The 26,978-nt window shown below is 35.7% G+C and overlaps 1 protein-coding gene across 2 annotated transcripts in view; it reads left to right on the top strand.

Moving 5' to 3' along the window:
* Positions 1-26,978, top strand: part of PRKX (protein kinase cAMP-dependent X-linked catalytic subunit) — a 61,435-nt gene that overhangs the window by 15,761 nt on the left and 18,696 nt on the right. For both annotated transcript variants that reach the window (XM_074907674.1, XM_074907684.1), the window contains exons 2-4: positions 14,454-14,622; positions 18,785-19,048; positions 25,310-25,429. In XM_074907674.1, coding sequence (XP_074763775.1) covers positions 14,454-14,622; positions 18,785-19,048; positions 25,310-25,429 — 553 coding nt within the window. The remainder of the gene's footprint in view (positions 1-14,453; positions 14,623-18,784; positions 19,049-25,309; positions 25,430-26,978) is intronic.

A 26,978-nucleotide genomic window follows, 5' to 3' on the forward strand; every position in this document is an offset into this window, starting at 1 on the left:
TCTTAAAAGCCTTGGCCTATGTGTGATTGAAGCATATGTACTGTAGGATATTTTATTTCCTTATGTCATTGGTGCTTAATTTTGAACCTTACCATACTTCTCTTTGCTCTTCATGTGACTGTACGAAGAATTGTCAGTTTCATATTGTGACTCATGAATACTTTAAAGTATGATAAATTCTGTATTATACATACATATTTACCGTTTAAATATTTTTGTTCAGGAGCAGCTAATAGTCGTGGCAAATGAGATTTATTTCCATAACCTAGTATGCTAATCTTGGTTTTGAATGAGGAGAAATTTATTGTTTAGGGAGTTTACCTATATACTTGCCAGTTTGTGACATACTGCATGTTCCCACCTATGTTTTCAGTGTGAAATTAGCAACCTATATTTAATGCAAATGGTGTTAAAATAAATATTGTACCTTAGATGATTTTATGCTTTAAAAAAAATAATGTCCAGCACAAAAATGCCATCTGGTATCAGCTAAAAATCTATCCTTAACTGTTGCAAAATTAATCATATTGTTATGATATATGCCATAGCCTCTGAAACTTACTTTAGTTTGACTGTAGCAACCCATTCACCTCTTAATTTCTGTTTTCTTGTACAATTAGTTTCTTGAGAGTCACTTTGAAAATCTAGATTATTTCGTGAAAGGAATTTATTTGTAGGTTGTTTGGGTCTGTTTCATAAATTCTCAAATGTTCTCATCCTGGTTCATCTTTGTCCATTTAAATAATTGTCAGTTATGTACCACCTTGTATTTAATGTCTTATTTATTGTCTTGGATGGGTTTCTTGGGTATGATATTCAGAGGTATAATATGGGAGAGAGACTGGATCCCAGTTTGGACATGAGAGGGAAGGGAAATTGTGTGTTTAAAACTAACAAGGGCAGTTGTCTTTTAACTTGGTAGAGTGACTTTTCTTTCCTGTTAGGAGCTGCATAGTTAAAATAAAAAAAGCTAATCTATCCACTCTGTGTTTTGGTTGCATAGTAGGCTGAAATGAAGTTAAAAAACAGAGCAGAATTTCAATTGAGTTAAGACTTATTTTTCTGTATTATACAGAAAAAACAATGAGGTGGCCCATACAGTCCTGAATAGCATGAAAAATTTAAAGACCACAGACCTTTTCTGCTAGAGTATTTTAAGTGTTTACACTAAATGTGGTTGTTAAATTCACATTGGCATGTCATCAGTAACATTAGGTATTAATACAAAGAATATTTTCAGTCTTTTCTTAGATCAATAATGTAATTCCTGGGCACTGTAGACATTTTCTTCTGAAATGTTTGATTGATATTTTTGGAGACTGGGATTTTGAAACTTAATATTTGTGTTAGTGTATTTCTTCCAGTTCCATATCAGATATAACTTTATTTGGATATTCTAGACTTGCTTCCTCTTTCCTGCATAGTAGCTCTTTATGTGGAGAATATTCTGATGTACATTCTAGTGCCAAACAACAGTGATTTCATCACCTCACCTTAGACAGTGTTATACTAGTTTTTGTATGGTATAGTATGAGAAAAATTGTGAAAGGTAATGAACATGTGAAGTAAATTCTGAATGCATAATGCATCTTTACTCTGTAGTCTCTCAGGAATATTAGTTGTTACTGCTTTATGAATGTAAACAAAGCCTTCCCTTTGAGGAAAACTTTGTTCCACTCATGAATTCTCAGTGTATTAACCCTTAACCAAAAATAAATCCATTTACAGTGCTTGTTCCAGTTTGAAATAGGGTTTTAGGAGAGGATTCTTCCTGGCTTGTAGCTTGATGTGTAGAACTTATTTACAGAAGATAGCATCCAGTGTCTCAGTGGCCCAGCATGCTGTTCATAGCTTATAGATGCGAAGAAATTACTTGAGTCTTTCAGGAAGCTATTAATTTTGCTATCACAGAATTGTCTAGGTTGGAAAAGACCTTGAAGATCATCCAGTCCAACCATCAACCCAACATTAACAGTTCCTAACTACACCATATCCCTCAGAGCTAAGTCGACCTGACTCTCCACCATCTCCCTGGGCAGCCCATTCCAATGCCTAAGAACCCGTTCTGGAAAGAAATGCTTCCTAATATCCAGTCTAAACCTTCCCTGGCACAACTTGAGGCCATTACCCCTTGTCTTATTGCATATTACTTGGTTACAGAGGCTCATCCCCAGCTCTCTGCAACCTCCTTTCAGGGAGCTGTAGAGGGCGATGAGGTCTCCCCTCAGCCTCCTCTTTTCCAGACTATAAACACCCCCAGTTCCCTCAGCTGCTTCGCGTATGACCTGTGCTCCAGAGCCTTCACCAGCTTCGTTGCCCTTCTCTGGACACGCTCGAGTCATTCAATGTCCTTTTTGTAGTGAGGGGCCCAAAACTGAACACAGGAATCGAGGTGCGGCCTCACCAGTGCCGAGTACAGGGGTAAGATCCCTTCCCTGTCCCTGCTGGCCACGTTATTGCTGACACAAGCCAGGATGCCATTGGCCTTCTTGGCCACCTGGGCACACTGCTGGCTCCTGTTCATCAGGCTGTCAATCAACACCCCCAGGTCCCTCTCTGACTGGCAGCTCTCCAGCCACTCCTCCCCAAGCCTGTAGCGCTGCTGGGGGTTGTTGTGGTCCAAGGGCAGCCCCCGGCATTTGGCCTTATGGAAACTCCTCCAGTTGGCCTCAGCCCATGGCTCCAGCCTGTCCAGGTCTCTCTGCAGAGCCTCCCTACCCTCGAGCACATCAACACTCCCACCCAACTGGGTGTCATCTGCAAACTGACTGAGGGGGCACTCAATCCCCTCATCTACATCATCAATAAAGAGGTTAAAAAAGGAGTGGCCCCAAGCCGAGCCCTGGGGGACAGCACTCGTGACCGGCCACCAACTGGATTTAACTCTGTTCACCACACTCTTTGGGCTACAGTTCCAACACAAGTCCTTTGTGCATATTATAATATCTCTAGTACTCAGTGCAACCCATTTATAACAAAGATCAGACTAAATGAAATTTCCAGAAAAGCACTTAGTGGTATCAGAAATCTTTTTCTATTTTTGTCTAACAGCTCAAGTGTAAGGTAAACATAACAATAGTTTTAAGTACCTTCTAAGATTCTCTAGTGCTCTGTAAACTTGAATGACATAAGTAAAATTTCATATTATATGGGTAAATACAAGCTTGCAAATTGGATGTAGTTTGACCTGTGATTGTTTGTAAAAACTATCTTTTTTCTTGTTTATGATATCTGTTTATTAACTATATCAGTATTTTTTAAAAAATGCTAGATCAATGATCTGACTTTATTAATAGCACATTTGTGATATTGTGCTAGTAAGTTTTATTTGGGTCACAGTGCTAAAGATTATGAAGTTTTATAGGTATCATTGGCATCATTTTGGTGATGTGTGTGAACGATACAGTGAGTTTCTAACAATTCTTTTCTGAACCTCCCAAATGTATACTTCCTTACACAAATTAGAATTATTTTGTGTCAATAATTTCCATATCATGAAATCCCATGTGCACTTATCAGACCGTATAACTTAGGTTAGTTTCTTCTCTCTGAATATAGAGCTATGAAGTATAAATGACTATCAAACCTGCATGTGTAGAATCACTTTATAATCATCAGAGGGAAATAGGAACTTCTGAGTTCATGAACTGGATGCAAAAAACTGCTCAATTAATTGAAGAAGTGCCTTTTTTCCCCTCTGTTGACTTGGAAGGGATTCCACCTGGCTGGTTCAAAAGTAAGCTCTGTAATAAGTGAGGAAGTTCATGCTCAAGGTGTCTGAGGATGCTGTTGGTTGTTTGCCTAAAAGATGGAGAAGTTCTGTCTCTCAGTTTGGGATACAAATGAGCTGGTTAGTTACTGTTTGTACATTGTTAGCCTGCGACTGGCTTTTTAGTATTGTGAAAAGACTTTTTTAAAGTTCCCTGCATAAATTGCAACAGGCCAAGAACAATGGCAGCCTTTCAGGACATAATATCTGTTGTATCTTTTCATGTCCAGCCATAAATAGATGATATGGGGCTATGTGGTCCTCTGTGGTAATCTAGGTTTGAAAGAAGAAAGAATTTAAGGCAAAAAGAAAAAACTTAGGGTTTGAAGGTATAATGTGAGGAACAAACTTCTGATGCTTTGAGGCCGTTAACTACTACTCAGTGGACGGGCTTTGTCTTAAATGTGAATGTCCAGAGGTTGGTTGTTTTTTTTCTTTCTTATCTTGAGTTAGCTCTTAGATCAGTGAAATTTTAAAAATGAAAGTCAAAAGTCTAATTGAAAAAAGGTAAAACTTTTTTTAAAAAAATGGATAAGTAGGTATTGGCCACCACTGAACTTCAATTTCACTGCTAATTTGATGCAGGTTGCTTTCTGAATAGAAGTGTATCTGGATTTCATCCTGACCTTTCTAGCTACATCACACTTATGCTTGTATACATACGTATAAATATGGAAGTGCATTTCTAGGCTAGGGCCTTCTGTTCCTAATGCCGTGGTGACACAAAATGGCAGGGAATAGGTAATCTTGAACAGTTTTCTATTACTTGCCTATTTAGCTATTTCCTAAAACACAGGAGAGAACTGAAAAGTGCTGTGTGTGTTTAAATTGTCAATCTTTGATCTGTCTTCATCCACAAACTCTTCAACACAAATTACTCTTCGATCTTATACTTCAAAAGCACTGTAGAAATACCATATTAAGTAGTGAATGGACAAGCTGTTTCAAAAGTATTCTAAAATATTGGTTTTGTGCACTATGTGAAATGTCCCTCTCACTTTGTTTCTCCTTTAGCACTACTTTAGATGAAGAAGGAAGTGAAATGTAATTGAAAGGAATGTATTATAAGAGGTACCAGTCCCTCAAAGGCTTCTGTCCAGCACTGGTGAAGGAGGAAATCGGACAAGTACAAACAATGTGGCTTTTATTACATTCGTTTGGCAATAATAAACCTTTGTACTTTAACAAGTGGGTTTTTTTGTTTGCTTTTTAAAAGGACACAGTCAAGGATATTAAGCCTGATACTTTCTTTGCATTAATATGGGCCTGACTTGCATCAAGTAGTTCTTTCGAGAAAACAAAGGAATAAATCTACAGGAGCTGAGTTTCAGGACAGGCAAAAATACGCTGATTACGTAAAAATCCCAGAAGTGTGTAGAGGCACATATTTTTGGGTTGAAAAAGAAAGTGGCTAAACAGGAGTTCTATACCTACTAAGTACCCCTATTTAGTCTCATATAGTTCAGAGGGGGCTGCTGTTAAAGTTTCGACCCATGCTGCTGCATATATCTCTGATCTTTATCAGGCTCCATGTAACTTTAACTTTTAACTTTTAGGGTACAAAGTGACTCATTAAATCATTCATGGGTTATTGCATTTGTAAGTGTGTGTTTCTTAGTCATCAAAACGTTATTTTTATTTTTCCTAGATGAGTTTTGGTCACAGCCATCTTTTGTTAGTTGTTTAGCTGGTCAACTATTTTAAGGTTTTCCATTTTCATTGGGTATAGTTGTAAGCTTTGTCCATACAGTAGTTTTGCAGCACCATATAGGGCCTAATATGTTCAACTCTAGCAACTGACAGAACAAAAGCTACTGGAACCACCTATTAAGTACCTGAATTGGGTTGTACCTGAATTGTTCTACAGAGGTGCTGTTTTAAACTTTTAAGACCTTAATGACTGTTTCCTTTAGTAGAAGTTACTTGAAAAGGTTTTAAGTCTGCCCTTGACTTTGTCACACAGCAAATTGGTTGTGTTGGTTTTAATTTTGGGGTTTTGTGGAAAACCAAACTAAATATGTCCATGCTGAATTTGAGTAAAGCAGCTAGCCAAATCAGTTTTGCAAATGCTTCCTATAAACAGGGAAATTGAAAGTGAAGGTGGAAGTACTGACAAAAGATGAGAGAGGAAACTTTACTGTCCTCTTGGGTAAAGATTTGATTGTGGGAATTAAACTTAGCAACAGAGCTATTTTTTCCAATTTAGTATGTCCCTGCATAGGTTTTACTCACCATTTATCTTCACATATTCGTTGGGAGGGGGAAAAAAAAAAAATACTGGGAAGTACTTCTACCTCGTCATCAGAGTAGAATAAGTGGAAAATGGTATATTAATGATTTACTGGAATTGATTCTTTATGTAGTGCCAGAGAGAAAGTGCAAGTTAGTTGTCTTCATAGAAACTTAGATGTCAATCCCTTTTGACTGAGAATGCTTCTAGGACATGCAGTTCAAGATTTTGAATATAGTATTAATCTCAACTCAAGAAGTAGGAGCCTTGTATTCGCAACAGCAGACCTAAAATTAAACAGTATCTGAAGAGAGATCAGGATTCATTGTTTTGTGTTATAAAATAAAATGTTACTGTCATAGCATTTTTTGGTGTGTTTTTTTTTTTTAGGCAGTGAAAAGGAATCTTGTAGCCTACCATCTGGGATTTGATCATACCTAGAATAATACTGTACTCATCTTTGTAGTTGTCCCTCTCTTTGCCTGAGTCTGGTTACTTTGTGATGCATTCATTTATTATTTTGTTTGTGGTAGGCAAAAACATAACACACTTAAAATACTGATTTTTAGCCTAAATTTCCATCAATTTGTTTTAGATTTAAGTTTAAGGGATCTGTTACATAGTATTTCTAAACACTGAAAGGAAAAAAATAAATAAAACACTTATAAAATATGAACTTTGAGCACAAATTCATTTAGAAAGAATCCTGAATTACTCTAAACTTGATGGGAATTTTGAGCACCAGTTAATAGACAGGAGGTGGCTAGATGTTGGATTTTGTATGTCTGACTTTTGTTGAGAGACTTTAAAAAAAAAAAAAAAAAAAAAAAAACCACCAAAAAATACTTTAATATTTTCATTCCAAGGAGCTCTTGGTTCATCTCTCCCTGCCTGAAATAAGCAATTCTGTGAATAGGATTTGAATGTCTTCTAAAATGTGATAGACCAAGTTTTTTTCAAGTCGGGTCAGTACAGACTGATAGACTTCACTTTTAGCAGGGATTTGGTATCACTTAAATTATGCTTTTTCAACAGGCCTCCTAAATTTAGTTCAACAAAAGTAGTATAGGAATTAGTTTGTAGGTGAAAAAGGAATAAATTTTTGAAGGTTTCTATTGCAGCTGTTTTTATAAAAAAACAGTTTTGCAGTTGAGGTCCATTAACATTTCAGATGCCATATTTAGGTAAAAAAGTAGTAATGACTTTGCAATGTCCTCTTCTCGATAGAGAAGAAAAACTTTTCATCCACTCATCTGTTTATATTCTTCATATCATTGTGTGACAAATCACAGGTAGCAGAGGCATGGGAAGAGTTACAAAAATTCCATTGAATCAAGTGGGGAAATACCAGTTTTATGAGAATTGTTCTGAAGAGTGTGGATGTTAAAGTTTTGTGAAAGGACGTGGACATGCATTTCAATTCAGTGTTCTAAGAGCTTTTTAGAAATTTAAAGAATTAAAGGTTGTCTTATCAACAACAGGCTGATGACCTTCTGGTGTCATTTATTCATCCCTGCTATTTCAAAATAAGTAAAGAATAAAGGGAGAGGAGAAACTTTCAGGCATTTTGCTTATTTTGTTTAAAGACACCCTGATATTTACAGTATTTTTATAGAGACCCAATAATTTGTGAGCCAAAATAAGTAATTACCTGGAATTAGAAAGGAACTCCCATCATGGGGGTTCTGTTGAACAGCACTTACTGGAAATCAGGAACCTGTCTCTGGACTATGAGAAAAACAGGAAGCTTGACTGATGGGCATTAATTAGCCTGATGATTCCTGTGTGCTTAATTCTTGAGGATTGTAATTCAGTAAGATTTAAATGGGTGGGTCAGCAACAAGAGTTGTTGACACAATTGCTTAGTATTCTTTGGCATATCAAATCTTGTGCGAAGTTGAAAAGAGACCGTATCAAATTCCAGATTGTTAAATGTAGTTTTAGTGGTGTGTTGTTATAGGTTCTAGGTATACCAGGAAAGAAGGAACCTGAAAGTATGTCAGATCTTTGGAATCAGAAAGTGGCAAAGAGGTAACAATTTTTCACAGCAGCATCTTTGGGTCAAAAGCTAGGCTGTACTTCAAACATGCATTGGTACGTTCTTTCCAATTTCAGCTGGGTTAAAGAAATAATGATACTGAGCTTTCAGCAGAAAAATGGGTTGACAAGGGATGAGTCTAGAATCCAGAATAGAAGTGGGAGAGGACCACTGGTATGACACTGGCAGTAATATTTCTGGGACAATTAGTCTGAAAAGTTATGATCTTGCCTGAAATACAGCGGGCATATTTCTTACTGTGAAGTATTTCACATTATTGCTAAGTAGAAAGGCATTTTCTCTATCCAGGGAGTTCCTGTTGTAAACTGAATCATAGCACAATGAAATAATGAACAAAGTCGTAGAAGCGAGCTGCTCTGGCAGAACTGCATATGGTGAACACTAAACAAAGCATCTCTAATTTATTTTAAGAGCTTTTAAGCTCTTTTAATTGGACTGTCTCCTCCGATATATGATCATTGAAAGAATATACAAAAGCTTTGCAAAAAGCATTGTCTGACATTTACTTCTTATATTCAATTGTATGAGATATGCAGTTCTGGACAGAACAATACGTAGCCTGTAAAATCTCCTCTAAATTATTTATGCAGCATGTTTTTCAGGTTTAGATCAGAACCCCCTAGAGTGGTGCAAAAGTATAGAAGCAGTGGTCTGAGAGTTAAAGTGAGCAATCCACAGCTGGTTTTTGGAACAGTGTGAGGAATTTGAAAAGGTTGAGTGGTAGTCTGCAAGGCATTTTCAGTTGATGCTGGTCTATGGGTTGAAAAAATTTTAAAAAGTGATCTTGGCTACTATGATGTCCAGAATCATTATCTTTGTTCTGTGTTGCCCTGTTCATGTTCCAACCACAACTTCTGTTGTAGAAGCCCACAGCTGCTTGTGTCATGGGGTTTCCCCATATCCTTCTTTCAAGTGTTAATTTTCTGATTATCAGTCTGTTTGGGTAGTCTCGTTTCATTTGCTGTGCCACTTCTTCCCCTTCTTTGTCAAGAATTATTGACAACCACTACTCTCCCTTTTAAGACAGGTATTGCTAGGCTAGTCAAGTTCCATCCCAAAATGAGACAGAGATTAAATGGCAGACAAATTTCACATTCCGCAGTGAGTTTGTAATCTGATACAATTCACTTAGTTTATCTCTGATACTCAACAAAATTAAGTCTGTTGTGCTTGTGACTACCAATAAAGACTAATATGTGGCATAGTAGGAAACATTTCTTCTAGCTGTAAATAAAAGCAGATACATCTGATGCTTTTTGTAGGCATCTGTGGAAGTCAGGACCAACCCCTCTGGGATGCAGAAACAGCCCTTGAGGTCATGGATCTCACATGACCTAGTTTATTCTTCATTAAAACAGATGGTATCTATCTAAGCAAGGCAAACTTGGTTTTAAGAAAGAGCTGGAGATTAAAAGGATAGGAAACTGGAACATCTGGGCCTAATTAATGGGAGCAAATAAAGAGGCAAACTAAGCATTAAATCAGTCACCTACATCAATAACAAAATAGTCACTGCATGACTATTGTTTCAGCTGATCAAAAGTCAGAGGATTTGTTTTCCTAGCATTAAAAGTATCTAAAATTGCATTAGAAATATTCCCACATTCTTGATTCTTTACTACCCGGCTTCAAAGAGAGTAAAATTGTGGAAACTGGCTATGATATTTTGGCGTGGTGTTAGGGAATCCAGCTTGTTTTGTAGGACTGAGAATGCCCTTCTTGAATTTGATACCTAGGCCAAGCTGGTCCTCTGCAGTTTTTGGCCTCCTTCCTTTGTGTGTGCTTAACATGAGAAGGTTACCTAATTGAGAAGGTTACTGGCATTTCTTCAAGTTCTGCAACCACATTAAATTTGCAAAGGGATCGAGAAATTTTGTTTCTGTTGTAAACAGATTATACTGGATTAGTGGTTAGCATTTTGCATGCTTTATTCTGTTTGCCCATTTAGTCCTGAAAATCTTGAATTGTGTTGCATGTTGCAAATAGCACAGGCATTCTTCACTTGCTTTCGTTACTGGTAGGCAGAAACCATAATTTGCTATATGCCTTAGCAGAGAGAAGGGGACTGTGCAAATAAACTACAAAGCCTCCTTCAGACCTTCTAATAACAAGTGTTTCACGAGGTATAATTTTCTGATGTAAGCACATATTTGCTCTAAAACTCTTTCATTACGTGCTATAATAAAGAGAGGACAGGTAGGAATATGCATGTGTGTGTGTAGCTATTGCTCTTCCTTCAGCAGTGGTACTTGGTAGATCCCAGGACTCATCCAGAAAGGTACACAGTCTCTGAAGTTCTCTTGGTTTGAACTAAACATTGAATAACTGTTAGTAGAATACTGTGCAAATCTGTCACAGAAGGTCAGATTTAGCCAGTTCATACAGTTGAGCTCTGAGACGATCAGGGAAAAAAAATGAACAATTCTTTCACAGCAATTAACAGAAACTGTTCCATGAGTTTGGTGTCTCCTTCCTGGAGGGCAGAAGGCAGTGGTGCTTTGATAGAAGACTAGTAACCCTGCCTTTTTCTGCCTGCAAAAGCTTTCTCTCAAGTTTTTGGAGCTTGGCTTCCATCTTACATGCTGCCACTTTGCTCCTTCGGTTTTTTTAGTTTTCTTTCCATGAATGTGAGGGGTAGAATTACCACCTAGTCACAACAATAAGACCTGTTTTGATGAAACAGCTGGATTCTTGACTGCTAAACAACCATTACACAACGCCTTGTTGCAGCCTCCCACCTTGACTGTCATATCCCATCCCATTCCTCCCTCCCATCCCCATTTGCAAAAAAGAGAAATTTTAAAATCTTTGCAGAAACGGGTAAAAGCACGAGCAGAACATCCAGACCAAAAGTTTGAAGTGAGATGTTTGAATTGTAGTCATCTTTGTATGCAGACTTTATCTGGTTGTCTGAAACCTGGCTAAGGATTAAATAAAAAAACCCACTCAACGATTAGTTCTGTATGTGACTGTGCAAAGGCATAAATTAAACTATTTGCATATTTTATACAACTGTTTCTAAGTTTCAGCAAGTTCCCCTGCTCCCCCTTGTTAATGGCCCCCCATGGTTAAAGCCTTTTTTTTTTTTTTTCTTGGTTCATAAAATACATAGTACTCACCATGTTTGCTCTTTGCTTCTCTTTGTAGTGAGAGGAGTTTGACTGAACAGCTTAAATGGTGTACATAAATTCCAGAACATCACTATTATTTTTCTTTAGGGCTTTAAGAGAGCATATTGTTTGTCAAAAGTGCTGGAAGGGTGGTGGTTGTGTGTCTGGATAATGTTACTACCAACTGATGTAGGCCTAATGGATTTTCTGAGAAAACTTGAATGGGAGAAAATTCATATTATGAGAAAAGATGTCTGAAAACAAATGTTACATGGCTTCTTGGTCTGTATTGTCTTCTCGATTTCCATAGTTGCTTGAAGTTGGGCTAAAGATGTTTGAGAAAAGACTGCCTGCAACCAATTCAACAATGAAACTGGTTAGGGAGGCTGTATGTTCTTGCCTGTCTGTGTGGTCTTTTGGTTTTCCTGGAGGCTCTCTAGATTAGGTGCTTACCATTATTCTGGAATAGCCTGCCAGGCTTTGTGGTTCCTGGCAGAAACGTTTTTAAAGAGGCCATGTTTCCAAAGTTAGACCTATTGCTAAGTAAGTCCCTGACAGGTACTTCTTTGAAAATGGATTAAACTTGTGATTGCTAGTTTTATTACTGTTATTATTTCTGAGCAACACCATTTGTAAAGTTAGACCAATGGCATAAGGAAAATAAAAGCATTCTAAAATAAAAATTTCTAGAACAAGTAGAACAAGTCCATGAAACATGAGAACAATAGAGACCTAGTAACAATTAGATATGTGTTCATTTCTGACTTTCCTGTTGAATATGTCCATGGAAGCACTTTGTTCATACAAGTATCAAAATGCATATAAAACCAGCATTTACCTATGGGGTTGGTAATGTTAATTTTCCCCAGTCCACATTTGGAAGTCTTAAAAACTTAAGATGATTTTTAGTTCTGGTGTGCATTATAACTGTAGTGATTCTTGACTGTGTTTTTTACTCAGAACTAAAACTTCAGCTCTTGATTCTGAATAACCTATTTTTTTCTCTATGCATTTAATATAGATGTAAACAATCAGTATTTTAAGTAGCTTGAGCAGGTGGCTCTGTTTGGAAGCTTTTGGGCTGTTTTTTATATAGGGTTTTTTTACTGCAAAAGTCCATCCCCCTGCAAATAAGGTTGTTTACTGTTATAGTCATGTAATGTGTCTGCATTGTTAAGGGATTTAATTGCATGATAAATTTTCCAGGGTAACCTGATGGCTTACTTCACTATAACAGCAGGCTTTATCTGAGACCTGTTTACAGTTTTCATGATTAAAGAACTGTAACTCAGGACAGGTGGGAATGTAAAACTGCTTTGATAGAATCTTTTGTGCTTGGACAACTGTAATCTTTGGTTTGTGTAGTGAGAAGTTTTATCTCGAAAGCTGAGTTTGAAAGCTGTAATGGAGCTGCAAGTTTCATAAAACTGGATTGCTGAAGTTGTTACTTTTTAGTTTGTAATATATTTTGTTTTCTTTGTTAGTAAATGCCATACTCTTAAACAATATTACAAGTGACTGGAAAGAACAACTGTTAAATAGAATGTAAATGTTCTAAGTGAGAATACCATACAGAAAACAAACATTTTTATGAATTCTCAAGTTTCTTGAACCTACTAGAGGCAAAAACTCCCTTGTTTTTTCTCCCCTCCCAAAGTAATGGAGTTTCGGAAGTTTGATTTTTTTGCTCTACTCCCTGCCTCTCTCCAAAATATGTTTTCTTTCACATACCTACTCATCTTCCTGCACTCACTACATGTCTTAGAAAATTGTCTTGTTGTAGATATTGATCATAACCAGTCAGCACAATCTGAAATCAATTCACATACTAGTTAATAATACTGAAACAGGTCTATGGGCTGCCTTTCTAGGATATATGCAAAAAAGGGGATAATTTTGAGCATAAGATTTTTACTTTTTTGGAAGGTATTTCTCAACAAGAGAATGACCTTTTACAAGTTAAGCAATTGGTTTGGATGCCAAGCATCCTTTATAGCAGGACATATTTCTGCCAGAGAAGAGGATTAAAAATATCTGGTGTACTATTCTAATGGAACATACATGGCATTGTTTAATGGAAAAAAAAAAACAACAACAAGTAACCACCCAATGAGCTGAAATATGTGTTCATCTTCAAATGTATAACACTGTGCTGCAGTACGCATAGCAGTGTGGCTAAATGTGCTAGTTTTAACTTTCATTTCAAACTAAAAGAAATACTCAGTTCACTTATGTATAATTGTCTGGAGTGCAATGCGCTTAAAAGGAACTTTAATGACTGCTGTATCGGGTAGAGATGCATAATACATTATTTAATGTTTAAATTTTCCTTTGGTATTTTTAAGAATGAATTGAAAAAAGGTATATATTAACTACAAAAAAAGGGTGCCTGAGATCTGCTGTTTCCATGTGATACTACAGTACAGCACTATAAGCATATTTTTAAAAAATTGTTTTTAGAGGGGTCAGCAACTTTTAAGTATTTTTACCCATCACTCTCCTACCTTACTGAATCACTTCATCTCTCTGTGTACATTTAAGAGAATAATCTCCCTCCTCACTTGAATAATTGCAGACAGGTGTTCTCCGTTACTGAACTTTGGTAGATGACTTCTGAATTATTTTTTTCTCATTATTTTTGTATATTCTGTACTCTTTGTATTATGAGTTCCTACATTTTAAGTCCTGATTGATTTTCAGCTTTGTTTTAATAAATAATATATGGAAAGTTCAGTGGGTTTTTTTGTGTTGAGGAATCATTAAATCCATTACCATTGAATATTACATTCTTGATCAGTGATGATTTAATTTTATTTTTCATTTTATGCCACACACTGTGTATATGTGTAAGTTCAATGCTGAGTTTATCCTAGCCCTCCCCACCTAATCTAAATTAAGACTGATCTCTGGAATTTAAGAGAATGTTTCCTAGACTTTCTTCTGCACTTGGGAATGTTCTCCTTGTTGTATTTATATTAGTTACATTTGAATCTTACATGTTACATAGGGGGTTTTTTTCCCATCTCCCTTACCCTTTCTCCAGACCGCTTCTCTTCTTTGCAAGAAAAGCTTACACTATCTGTCCAAAGAGTGGCAGTATCACAACACTGTTATTTTTATTAAATTATCACTAAAACCTGAGAAATCTCAAGAAAAAAGTTTGAAAACAGGTAAAAAAAAGTAATACTGGCAGACTGATGAAGGGGGAAAACCAAAACGAAACAAACCAGGAAATGAGTTCTTGTAGGTTTTAATTTAGTAAATCTTTTCTCTTTAACTTTTCAGGCACAGGTACCTTTGGGCGTGTTCATCTGGTGAAGGAAAAAATGGCCAAACGTTACTTTGCACTGAAAGTAATGAGCATTCCTGATGTCATTCGACTGAAGCAAGAGCAACATGTGCACAATGAAAAGTCAGTCTTGAAAGAAGTCAACCACCCCTTTTTGATTAGATTGTAAGTGGTTGTATTTTTTTTAATTCCTTTAACTCGTATGTAAAGTACAGTTAAAGTGTTCCAGTCTCACTGAAAGTTCTTGTGTACTTAACCAACACCATGCATTTAATTTCTGTTATGTAATCTAGACTAAAATAGACTTCAGACCAAAATATTTATTATAGAAGAATCAAGAATTTAAAATCGAGAGGCATAATTTAAACATTTAAGCAATAGTTTATTAGATGCTTTACTGCAGAAGAGAATTTCCTTAAGTGAGGGGAAAATACTAATGAAGTAATGTTAGAATTGTCTCATCAAAATGACTTCTAGAATGATTCTTGATGTTAGAATGGCAAGAAAAAAACTACTTCTACATATGTCCTGTAGATATCTAGATAAAGATATAATTAGGTTAAAGTATCTGCTTTTTGAAAACTTTTGTGAATTTTACTTTTGCAAACTTTAAAGAGTTTAAATGCCTGCAGCACTTCTTGAGGTTTGTTATTCCCATATTTGAGGTTAAGTGATGGAACCAATTGCAAAATATGATTTAAACACAAGTTCATAAAGAATGCTTCTTTTTATGGAATTATGGAGTTTCTAGTGATCCCAGTGATTCCCTTATTATGGAAAGGAGGCATCACACTTTTCTGTTCACAGCACCACAAGGCCTTTTATGTATCTGAGTCCCTATCTATTGATGTGATAACTAAACCTGTGGATAATTGCATAGTTAATTTCTATTTATATTTTCTCATGCATGGATACAGGGCATTGACCAAGATTTGTTTTGTATTTACTGACCTTAATCAGTTTTACATAAAATTGGGAAAAATGAGTCTTGGTTAATCTCTAGCTGAAGCGAGCACAGCCTTCTCATGGGGCTAAGAAAGTATCAGAGGGAAAAGAAGAGGCAAAAACATGGTTGTCAGCCGAAAGATGGAAAGAGTCCTGCAGGAGGAGGCTTTTTCCCTGGCACGTTGTTGCTTTTTCCAGCATCGTGATGCTATTAGTTTCTAGCCAGTGTTCAGGAATCCTGTGCGTGGCATAGTGTAAGATGAATTCTATGGTATGTGAGTTTGAGATGCGTGCAGGAAAGCAAGATGGAGAGGCTGAGTGCATCTGGTTAGATTGGTTAAAATATGGACCAAACAGGGGGAACAGGATTTTATATCTATGTACATACATAAATTCTTTAAAAAACTAAACCCAAAACCAAACAACTGCCAAAACCAACAAAGAAAAAACCCAGCACAGTATGTCTGTGAACTCTGGAACCATGCATCAAGTGTGGAAATAAACAGACTTGGGTGAGAAGTCAGAGACAGGGATGTAACAGTCCATGTCCATACAGAAGTGATCAAAAATCTAAACTGATAAGTTCTTTAGGATTTCATGCATCCCTTATCTCCAGAATGTCAGGTTTTAAAATCACCGAAGGAGGGAAGCAATTCAAGTGGAAGTTCACTTGTGTGCAAGGCAAATATTTTTCATGTCTTCTAGCTCTCTGCCTTTTTCTGTTAGTGTTCAGTGAGATGCTGCATCAGCTATGTTCATTTAGTTGTCTGTGAGATGCCTTTGTCCCTTGGCGAAGGAGATTCAGAGCAGCCTAGCTGAAGTGAGGCAATTAAATCTTAAGTCATGTTAATATTTGTGTGTTAAATAAGCGTTCATGGACGATTATCACTGTATGACAAATAAAACTTTCTGCAGCTTTTTGTGTGGCTAACAACTTTTCTCAGGCACCTCCTCCCCTACCCAATACCTGGTTTTTTTCTGACTATAATTGATCAACAAAAAGGGGGAAAAAATTTCTATGTATTTCTATGTATTTCTTTGAACCGTGTTATCTAGATGGTCTGGCTTTTATGTTTTTAATTAGCGCCACCATCTTAAACATAGGTAGTATCTTTCTCTGGTTGCAAAATATGGACTATATGCCAGTGCAGCATAATACTGTATTTTTTTAGCACTTTATAATGGAGAATTTTAAAGTAATGCTGCACATAATTCTGGTGTTCTTCCTTCATATACCTTTCTATTTATAAAGACAAATTTTATATAAGAATCTCTTTGTTCTGTCCCTGTTACTTTTGAGAAATGCCTTTCCTGCATATAATGAGGTCCTGTTTTTCTGTAGATAGTGAAGTTATTTATCTACTTATTTTTTAACCTGTTTTTTGGAAGTGCTTGTTTGGTGCTCTTGCAACAACTGGTCACTGGAGGACTCCTAGGCAATCTTTACTGATACTTTTGAGTGACGTATCATACTTCTGCGGGTGTGCTGTAATTTTGACATGTACCTTTGATTTTTTTTCAAGAGAACAAGAATTAATAAAAATTAACTATATCTGTATTCCTATAAACTAAAATAGGTTATTTGACTGTAAGAGTGCACAATGGCATCTAAAGTTTGTGTAGTGTAGCTGAATTGTAAAGCTGCATGACACCATGCATGTTATTCTAATCACAGCTTCTGTGATGTTTTCCTTTTTTTATTCAAATACCATTTAAAGCAATCTGCATTGCAAATAATAAAGTTCTTTTTATTTTCCTATTTCTCCTGTATACCAAATAATGTATTCACTTTTCTGTGGATTGACAAACCTTTAAAAGTCAGTTCTTGAAGAAATTAATTCCAGTGAAAATACTGTGTTTTAATGGTCTAGGCCTTCCATTTTTTCCCTCTGTATTCTTTGTCAGATTTTGCCCTTCCTCTCTTCTGTATGTGTGTTTTAAAATATGTGGCTTGCTTTGTTTTGCCCACTTCTGTTCCTCTTTTTTTGTTTATTGGAGGTGTAACTTTGCCTAATTACTTAAAATACATCCCAAGAGGGTTGTTTTACGTAGTCAATAAAGATACTATGAACATCATCAGTAACTAATTCATGATACTGATGACTTTGTGATAGAGAAGTAGTGCCATAAAAGCAAAAGGCGAGCCTGGGCTCAGCTTTCTTCATTGCTTTGAAGAAATGGAGGAGCTGTTGCTGATGTCTGATTGTCTCGTTTTCTTGGTTGCCTCAGTGCTTGTACCAACAAAATCATACCGAGCAAAAGTCACTCATGGGTTGGAAGCTCAGTTTGCTCTGCTTATCTATCTCAAGAGACTATTCCTTGGGTAGGAACCAGCTAATGAAGGAAAAAGAAAAAAAAAAAAAAAAAAGGATACTTGATCTTTCCATTCTTGTGATAATGCAGAAGCTAAAGTAACTTCTATTCTTGTATCAATAAAGTAGGTAGGGGTACAGTGTTCCTTATCTATTATCATAGTAATAGGGATAGCTGTTTGTTTTAAAATGGTAGAATATTAATCAAGATGTTACCAGATACTTATTTTCTTCTTAACTGTTGAGTTACATTTGGGTGTGTGGTATAAGAGTTGTTTAATATGGGTAGAAAGAAAAACAGCTTAGTTTTGGGGAATGGCAGGGAGAGAATTCCTTTATACTGTAATTGTGGAATGATCTTTCTTTCTTAGCCGCTCTTTACTGCACTCTAGTAATGATTGTACCACAATAATAGTTCTTAAATTAAAGGCAACAGGCTGAGGAATGGAAGGTACTTAACATTAGGTTAATTCCGAGGTACAGAAATTAATCTTGTTTTGCTCTCAGTTTTGCTTTTCTATTGCTTTTGTTGAAGGTACTGTAGGAGAGCAAGCATTGTGATCTGATGCTTTAGTTGGGGTTGTGTATTTCTGTGGACGGATGTATAGGAGAGGGGAAGAACTCTGGTGTCCCGTTTTTGAACATACTGTCATAAACATCGTTACAAAAGCAGACTCCTCTCACCACTTTGGCAATATTTGATTAAATAAAATGTCAGGTGTGTAAGAATTGTTTGGTCTTAGAAGTCTGGCAGTGTAGTAAGTCAGTTGTTAGGTGCTTAGCAGTGACCTGTTTTGTACAACACAACTGAGTATCAGGTTTTTGAAAGATTATTTTCTTGGCCTGTGCTACATGCATCCTTAACTATCTGGTTTACTTTTCAGGTTAAGTCAGCTACTTGAATGTCTGTTACATAATTCTGCTAGATTCTTGGGGGTTTAGTATTTGCAGAATAGCAACTATAAATTAATTGTGTACATAGCTGGGACAACAGATCATTTTACAGAAATCTACTTCTAAAACAAATCAGAGAGATAATTTGTTTATTGAATAAACACTTTTTATTTCAGATTTTGGACCAACCATGATGAACGTTTTTTATATATGTTAATGGAATATGTGCCAGGAGGAGAACTTTTTAGTTACCTGCGCAACATGGGACGTTTCAACAACAGCACAGGACTGTTTTACTCAACGGAAATTATTTGTGCAATAGAATACCTGCACTCCAAAGAAATAGTTTACAGAGACTTAAAACCTGAAAATATATTACTAGACAAAGAAGGACATATCAAGCTTACGGATTTTGGATTTGCTAAAAAACTGGTGGATAGGTAAGTGGGCTTTTGTTATGCATGTTATTGCATGTTAACACAGTTGGAAGAAAAAAGTTGTTTCAGAAAAAAGTTATTTCAGAGCTCAGCATTTTACCTAATACTCTGTGTGGTTCACACATGTCAAATCCTTCAATACAAGGGAAATTATAGTCTTAAAATGGCTGCATGGAAACCAGCATTACACCTTAGATATAACTAGAAGCAGTATTACAGATAAGCTACTGTAGAAAAATATTTTTGTATAAGTAGGTTTGGATATTTAAGTTTTCAGCAGTCATCTTCTAAATAGTGATTTGTGCAAATTGTGTCAAAGTGATTTGAGCATATATTGGTGTATGTACATCAGTATGTTAAGTGAGACATGAATCCTCTGTATATATTGCTTCCTTCTGCTCTCCTTGTAGAGGGATTTTGGACATGTTATTTATTTCCAAATAACATTTTAAAACTGGATACTGCATTTTTACTAGCCTGTTGCTAAAATCAAACTGCAAAATCTAGACAGAAACAATACAGCCAGCTTCAGCAGAAGTGATTTATTTAACTGTAACTTCTACAATACTATCAACCTTATGTCCGTATTACTAGCATATGGAAACTTTTTGATAATGCAGAGGTTTTTTTCCCAAGTGATTTTTCTGTTCTCTTCTGATTGAACTACTCTTCCAAGATTGTAACACATGCTCTTGAAAGGAAGCAAGAGCTGTCACTAGGATCCAAAAAAATCGTCTGTCATATTAGAAAGGTGGTGTGACATGGTTTCGTATTATGCCCTTATGCCAACTCTTGAGGGAGACCGTATCTTATTGTTCTGGTTGAGGCAGCCTAGTGAGTGAGTTAGGCATTACATGTGTGCTCATCCTCTTCCCTCATTTGCTTTACCTGTTTGGTGCTGCTTTTGCAGCAGTTCACTCTGTGTGCGTGAAATTCTACAAGATCAATTTGAAATTAAGATGGATCTGAGGGAGCTACTCTTAATGAATCTGTTATGAAGTAGAAGTCAGATGAGACAAATCAAATTGTGCTGTAGAGGTCATAAAGGTTCCTTCCCTGTGGGTTACTTTCTCACAGTGCTGGGTTGTCTCAGTGCAGAATGGTACACGACTAATAATTACACTGGTTCTATTCACCCTTAAAGTCTACAAGTCAGTTTTAACAGTATTTTAATATCAACATGTTTGATTGAATTCAGTTTCCACTGGGCAAGCAGATAGGTCTACAAACATTGGCTTTTTTTTAATGTTTTTAAATCAAAATAACTACTTGTACGAAGAGGTAAGGCTACTTCCATGTAAGCAAGCAGGATGTTCTCTTTATAAGACATTTTCATAAAATTCTTATGACTTTTTTTACATGCAAATACTGCCACTTAGTGGTTATTCTTAATTTGGATATCTGTTCAGTTTAAGGCACAACAGAAGTAACCCTTCATTAAATAAGGTGATAATTCACATCGGAGTATATTTTTCAATCTGGAAGATGAATCTATTAGAGCAAATCTGTTCAAATACATTTTAGGACATCAAAACAAGTTATCAGTACTGATTTTAACTGGGGTTTTTTTGCTTCTTGTATTGCTGGGGAGAACAGTGAAGTTGATCAGTTTGTGTTGAATTGTATCATAGAACACTAATAGTTTTATAGTCAGAGCTGATTTACCTATAAATATACAACAGGTAATTATAAATACAGAACATGAAGTTGGAAGGAGTAAGGACTTTATCAGTTAGAGCACAAGTGTTTATCTTTGCAAATCTGGATTTTTGTTTGGTTGAGGTTGGGGTTTTTGGGGGATTTTTGTTTTGTTTTTGTTTGTTTGATTGTTTGTGGGTTTTTTGGTACTACCCAGCATTCTCCCCACTAGCAGTAGTCATTTTCACAATGTTGTTTGTGTCACTGTAAAAGTACACAGTTGTCAGCAATTTATCCACTAATGCATTCCACTAGGTTATTTTGTTTCTTACACTATTTGATCAAAAGTATAGGAGATGTTTTGCCATTTTCATGCATGGCAAATGTCTGTACACATAAACCTTGTGTGTATATATGTATGTGTATACAGATATACGCATACACAGTGTATATGAATTGTGAAAATAAAACACCAAGTATTGATGTTTTTCAAACAGTGAGGAAGCCTGCCACATAGGACCAACAAATGTATTCCTAGAGAAGAAAAGACATGACATGTAGAATAAAAGATGGTCTCTAGGAGGCCTTCAATACAATTACACATTCTTGATAATACTTACCATGAATTATTCTGTAGCTGCTTAAATGAGATTTTTCTGTACACATGTCACTGGAGAGGGTGAAGTGTTCACCACGTCCATCTACAGTTAAGCTGCTCTTTAGGGAGGGGGCTGTCTCATAGCTCATGTTCCCACTGTGGGAAGCAACCTGCACATTTACCTTCTTATTAGTTTATTTTCTAAAGGGTGACATTCCAATTTTTTTTTTTTTTCTAGAGAAAGAGGAAAGCAAGGAGGGTTTCTTGTCTCCTTCTGTTCTTTGTTGATAGGTCCTTCTGTTTATCCTTGGTCCTTCTTTTTTGGTCATAGTATACTTTTTAAAAATATTTTAAATTTTAAACAGTGTGTCTTTGCCTCAGCTGCTGTTTATTTCTTTTCTTTTCCACCTTGGTGTTGCTTAACTGAAGACTTAATAACTTTTGTAAGTATATTCACATCAAATAGATGTGCCACAACTTTAAAAAAAGGGCAATGTCAAGAACAAAGATGGGGACAGATTGTTTACATCCTTCAGGTAACAATCATGTACTGAAAGGATTTTCTTTGAACTTTATATCCATTACATGTTTAGACCTTGACTTTTCTGGAAATCATATACCACTGTTTGGGTGTAGTATATCCGTTAAACACGTTTCTGGTCTTTCTCTCTTGTTTGTTTGTGGTTTTTTTTAATTTTAATTCTGGTGTTGTTTCAGAGAGGCACAAAAGTAAAGTTCATAGAATTTTGTATTCTTTTTCATGCACAGATTTCACTCAATATTATGAAAGTTTTAGGTGAAGTTAGGACTTTCAAGATTTTTTTTTTTTTGAGGAATGTTATTCACTGTTAATTTCATCTCCTGCATTACTTTAGTTAAAAAAAAATAAAATTGAACTATGAAACTTGAGAAGTGATTAACCTTAAAGATACTGGGGATACTTCTGTACTGTTGCTTAAGCTGGATGTGCTTCATGACTGTTCTGCAGAGTGGATTGAAGAGAAAAAACAAAACAAGACACAGCAAGTCTTGTTTGCAAAATGTATTATCACTGTAGAAGCAAGAATATTTTGCAGAACAAACTTTTGTGGGCTGGAAGCAAAGCAGTCTCCACTGATTTAATTATAGAGAAACTTCCAGAAGAGAGTAACAAAAAGGTCATTGTTGTTAATCTCTGGCTCACTCATATGCAAGAAACCTGTCAGGGACTAGAGGTGGATACTGAATGGTGTAGAACATAAAATATTAACCACCAAGACTTAATTTCTTCAAATAATATTGTTAACAAGTCCTACAAATACTATTTTATAGCTTATCTTTGTGACCAGAGTAAACTTATTTTCATGTTTTAAAATTGCATGTTCACTCATATCAGCTATTGCTTACTTGTATTTCAGCTTTTATCTTGAAAACCCAGATCAGTGGACCTTTTGTAGGAGTTTGAAGGAAACAGTCTATTCTTATTTTTCTGCATTATGATTAATCTTGAAGAGGATTATCTGTGTTTTCTGATGAATATGCAAGTTATGAAATAGTAATGATTTAAAAAAAATTCTGATCTTTTATAGAATTTATTTGATGCATTTTCTAAAATATTAAATAGTTTGTTTCATAACCAACAAAAGAGGAAATAAAAGTCATGATCTTATGGCACAAATACACAGCTTGAGGGTCATTTTAGTTTCATTGTCACCAGGAAATTATTGTGGATCCTGAAAGTCATGGTCAAATGTTAGACTGTTTTGGGTTTTTTGGTTGGGGATTTTTTTATGTAAATGACCTTGGTAAGGGATGAAAACCACCAAAGACTGCATCCTTGCTGAGCTTGTTCATTGGTAGAGTTGGCAGTTTCTGGGGAGGAAAGGATGACCGTTATGGGGCATTGTCCTGAAAATCTAGCTTCACCATTAAAATGAATGTTCCTGCCCTGTCTGCTTTATTTGTACAGCCCTCCTTCCCAAATACAGTAAAACTGATAGCTGCTTCATTTGAAGAGCTGGCTAAATCAGTATGAATAAAAATTCATGCAATGGATTGTAATACAGCTTTTTTTAACTTGGAGGGAGGACTCTGCAGCTTTTCTTAATTACCTAGTCCTGATCTATGCAACTGCTAGATGGCAGTAGTGTGTAAAGCAGTGGTGTATGTAAGAGTTATCTTTAATATGCTTGATTTGGAAAATGAGAGTTTAGATTTTCTAACAATAAAAATTTATGCCAACCTTTTATGATAAAAAATTAAAGATGTATTCTTTACAATAATTAATGTAGTTTCAAGAACTGTGGAGCACATGCGTGCATAGTGTGTCTTAACACACTCTGGCAGTTTAGCTGGAGTAATTTAGTTTTTGCCATATTAAAATCAAGTTTAAAGAAATTCCGTGTTTATCATAAATCTTGATTTAGAGTCTTGATTGACTGTACAGCTCTTCTTCCTTGATGTTAAATATTTTTATGAATCAAAGCCAAGGCTTAAAATACCCCAACCAAACTAAAGGAAATAAAGAAGAAGCACCCAAAAGCTCTGTTTAAAATAATCCTGCAATCTCAGAGAAATGTATTATTTAATCTTTAAAAAAAAAAAAGAAAATGTTGACAGTCTGAGATACCATAAGGTACATCTTGAATATCCAGTTATGTCTAGGAAAAAGAAGGTTTGTTAAGTTTAGCAGAACAGTGGTAGGAAAAACTAGAACATGAAAGGAGTATGTATTACTTCTGAAGGTGATTTTTGTTCATCTTAATACATTTGTTTGAGACCATGTTACCAGTTTGATTGGAGAAGATTCATCCTGCACTCACAAATAAACCAATTAGAGTTTGGGGTTTTTTTACTACAAAATAAAAATCATGTGCAGTGACCATTAATTTTGGGACTGTATTCTTTGTCATATCTTACTAGAACTCTTCTTAAAATGCAGTATGCTTTTTTCTTTCTTATTCTGTGCTGTTATTTCATCCACTATTGAATTGGTGAGCACTTTTCAAAGTTTCATCTTCTGACTTGCTACCAGGGAAGTGTAATTTATTTAGAATGAAATAATCTTCTTTTCTCTAGAACTTAGTTAAACATAAGTCAAGGTAGTGAAGCCAGGCAAATTCTACATGAGTAGTTTTACAAAGAAGAATTCACATTTCTGAAAGAAATCATTTCATAATACTTTTTTTCAAATTGTAATTTGCTCTTTATAAACACTAACTGCTTAGCTTGAGTTTATTTCATTAATTTATATAACTTGAAATACACATTTCAGTTAGGTAGTAATGTAACACTTAATATCCTGAGCTTGTATTAAGAAAGCTATCAGTAAAAATTACATTAAAATATATATTTTAATAGTGTAAAAATAGTGTTAGTTACATATCTCACCCTTGCTTAAAAACACCTTGTAAATATTTTAAATAATTAAAAATACAAAATGTTTTACTTCTAATGGCTACTGTGGAAGTGATGATAAGTTACATTTCAATACAATTTGAAAAAAGTTACTTAGATTGTAAAAGGAATCTTATGTCTGCAGCTATTTACTTATTTAAACTACTACTTTTTTATCTCCCCCCTCTTCTCGATGTTTTTCTAAAGAAAAAAATTTCCCTTTTGCTGGGAAAATTGAATAAGCTTGCCTTTTGCTGGGCCTATCAGAAGTAGTCTGTGAACTCTCAGGGTCCACAGTTTGCAGGATGAAAACCACTGTTAATAATTTCGGAGCAACATATAGCCTAATGGATAGGGTACCATATCAGCAGTTGGGAAACTCAGCGTACAGATATTTCCTGCAGTCAGAAAGTTTCTTAATTTTCACATATCTCTGTTATGGGAGAATTGGAGAGGATCATCAAAGCAGTCTTTTTAGAGCTTGTAGAGGTCTTTATTATTTCTCTTGTTCCTATATACAGTAAATATCTACATATATGTTGTGTACTTTATATGTGTGCGTGTGGGAGGGGTCCTATTGCTGTTATTTCCATTTCAGTTCAGTCTGGTTTTGTTGTTTGTTTTGTGGGGTGTTTTCTTTCTTTTCCTCCCAGGACATGGACGCTCTGTGGCACTCCTGAGTACCTTGCACCAGAAGTTATACAAAGCAAAGGCCATGGAAGAGCTGTGGATTGGTGGGCCCTAGGAATTCTTATATTTGAGATGTTGTCAGGGTAAGTGATAATGATTACTATATTAGAGCAATATTATGTAATACAGTAATACAGGATTATTTACTAATTCTGTTTATGATATTCGGAATAGCAAATTTGGGCTAAATTTATTATTGATACACCAGTTTTATTTCTGTCTCTGAAGAAAGGAATTGGGAGGCTGTACAAAATGAACATATATCACTGTTATGGGAATTTTTTAGTTTTTTGAGTTTGATTTTTTTCATTGAGTTTTTGTCTTAACTTTTTTAGCAGCTGCTCTTTTCCTTATCTGTTTTGGAAATTCAGGTTTTGTTGAAGTCTAGATTTTTATACATAAAATCTTTATATTTAAAGGGTGAAGAGGACTACTGGTTTTCTTTGAAACTTCTGTAATTAATTCCTGGCATAGTGAAATAATATTTGCAGTGAGAGCTTTAGTCTGTAAAAGTGCATAGTGGCACATAGGAAGACTTTTATTAGTAGAGCTTATATTACTGCAGAGAACTGGTTTTCTTTAAACCAAAGAAAAAAGAATAGGGAAAAGCTTAAAAAATCCAGTTGGAAATCAGGTTGCTCAAATGCTACTTCCGATGTTTTGAAATCTGCTTGTTAAGTAATCTTTCCAAAAGATACAAATTTAAACTGCAGATAATTCTGACATCAATATAATTAACTGTTTCTGACCTTAAGTATTAGGTAGATAGTTGGAATTTTCTCTGATTTAAAAAAGAAATACTATTTTCAGTAAAATAACTGGTTTAGGGAGAATGTGAAATTCTGTTTGTGCACTGAAAATCTGCATGTTTTTCCTCGTTTTTTTGTCTTGGATGTATCTTTTGAAGGTACTTGCAGAAAAAAAAAAGTGGACATCTTGAAAAAAACAGTGATTCTGCCATAGTTGGTACATTAGAACAAATGCAAGCAAAAGCAAGGCTTTCATAGCTTCGGAAGAAACATACTATATTTCATGAGTTTTGGTTTCATAGTCGTTAAAACTTCTTTTCAGTACCAGGCCCAGCGTGTTCTGTGCCTTCTTGCTCTGGGAGTGTGTGTTGGATTGCGTCTATCACTTTTCATTCTGGATCTGCAGCCCCACAGAGTGGTCAAAATAAAAATGTCCTTGCATGGACTTATTCTTCCTTTTCTCTATACATTACTGTCAGTTCAGGGTAACTTTGACTCTTCTGGTGTTTGGACAAGCTTGTCAGATTGCCTGAGCAGACAGTTCCCCAATGGATGATCACTTCAGAGTTCCAATCTATCGCATGTATTTGCTGTGAAGTCCACCCAATAGCATCAAAACTTTATCCCAGGACAGCATGGCTGCCCACTGCTTGCTTTCCTCATGTTCTGAAGGCTTACATGTGCAGTTACTTTGAGTATTGAGGCAATTTGGACAGAAAAAGTATAAAAATCTACTAATCGTTCCCTACTGACCCAAGTAGGCTCAGGTGACTGGTCTAATAAAAAGTCATTATTTATGTAGTTGATCTGTGCAGAGGCCAGGCTTCACCTTTCTTCCACTGCTTCCTGTAATGGTGAGTGGCCTAAGTTAGTCAAGGGAAGC

This window comes from Athene noctua, chromosome 1 (genome assembly GCF_965140245.1).
Source record: "Athene noctua chromosome 1, bAthNoc1.hap1.1, whole genome shotgun sequence".
Lineage (NCBI taxonomy): Eukaryota > Metazoa > Chordata > Aves > Strigiformes > Strigidae > Athene > Athene noctua.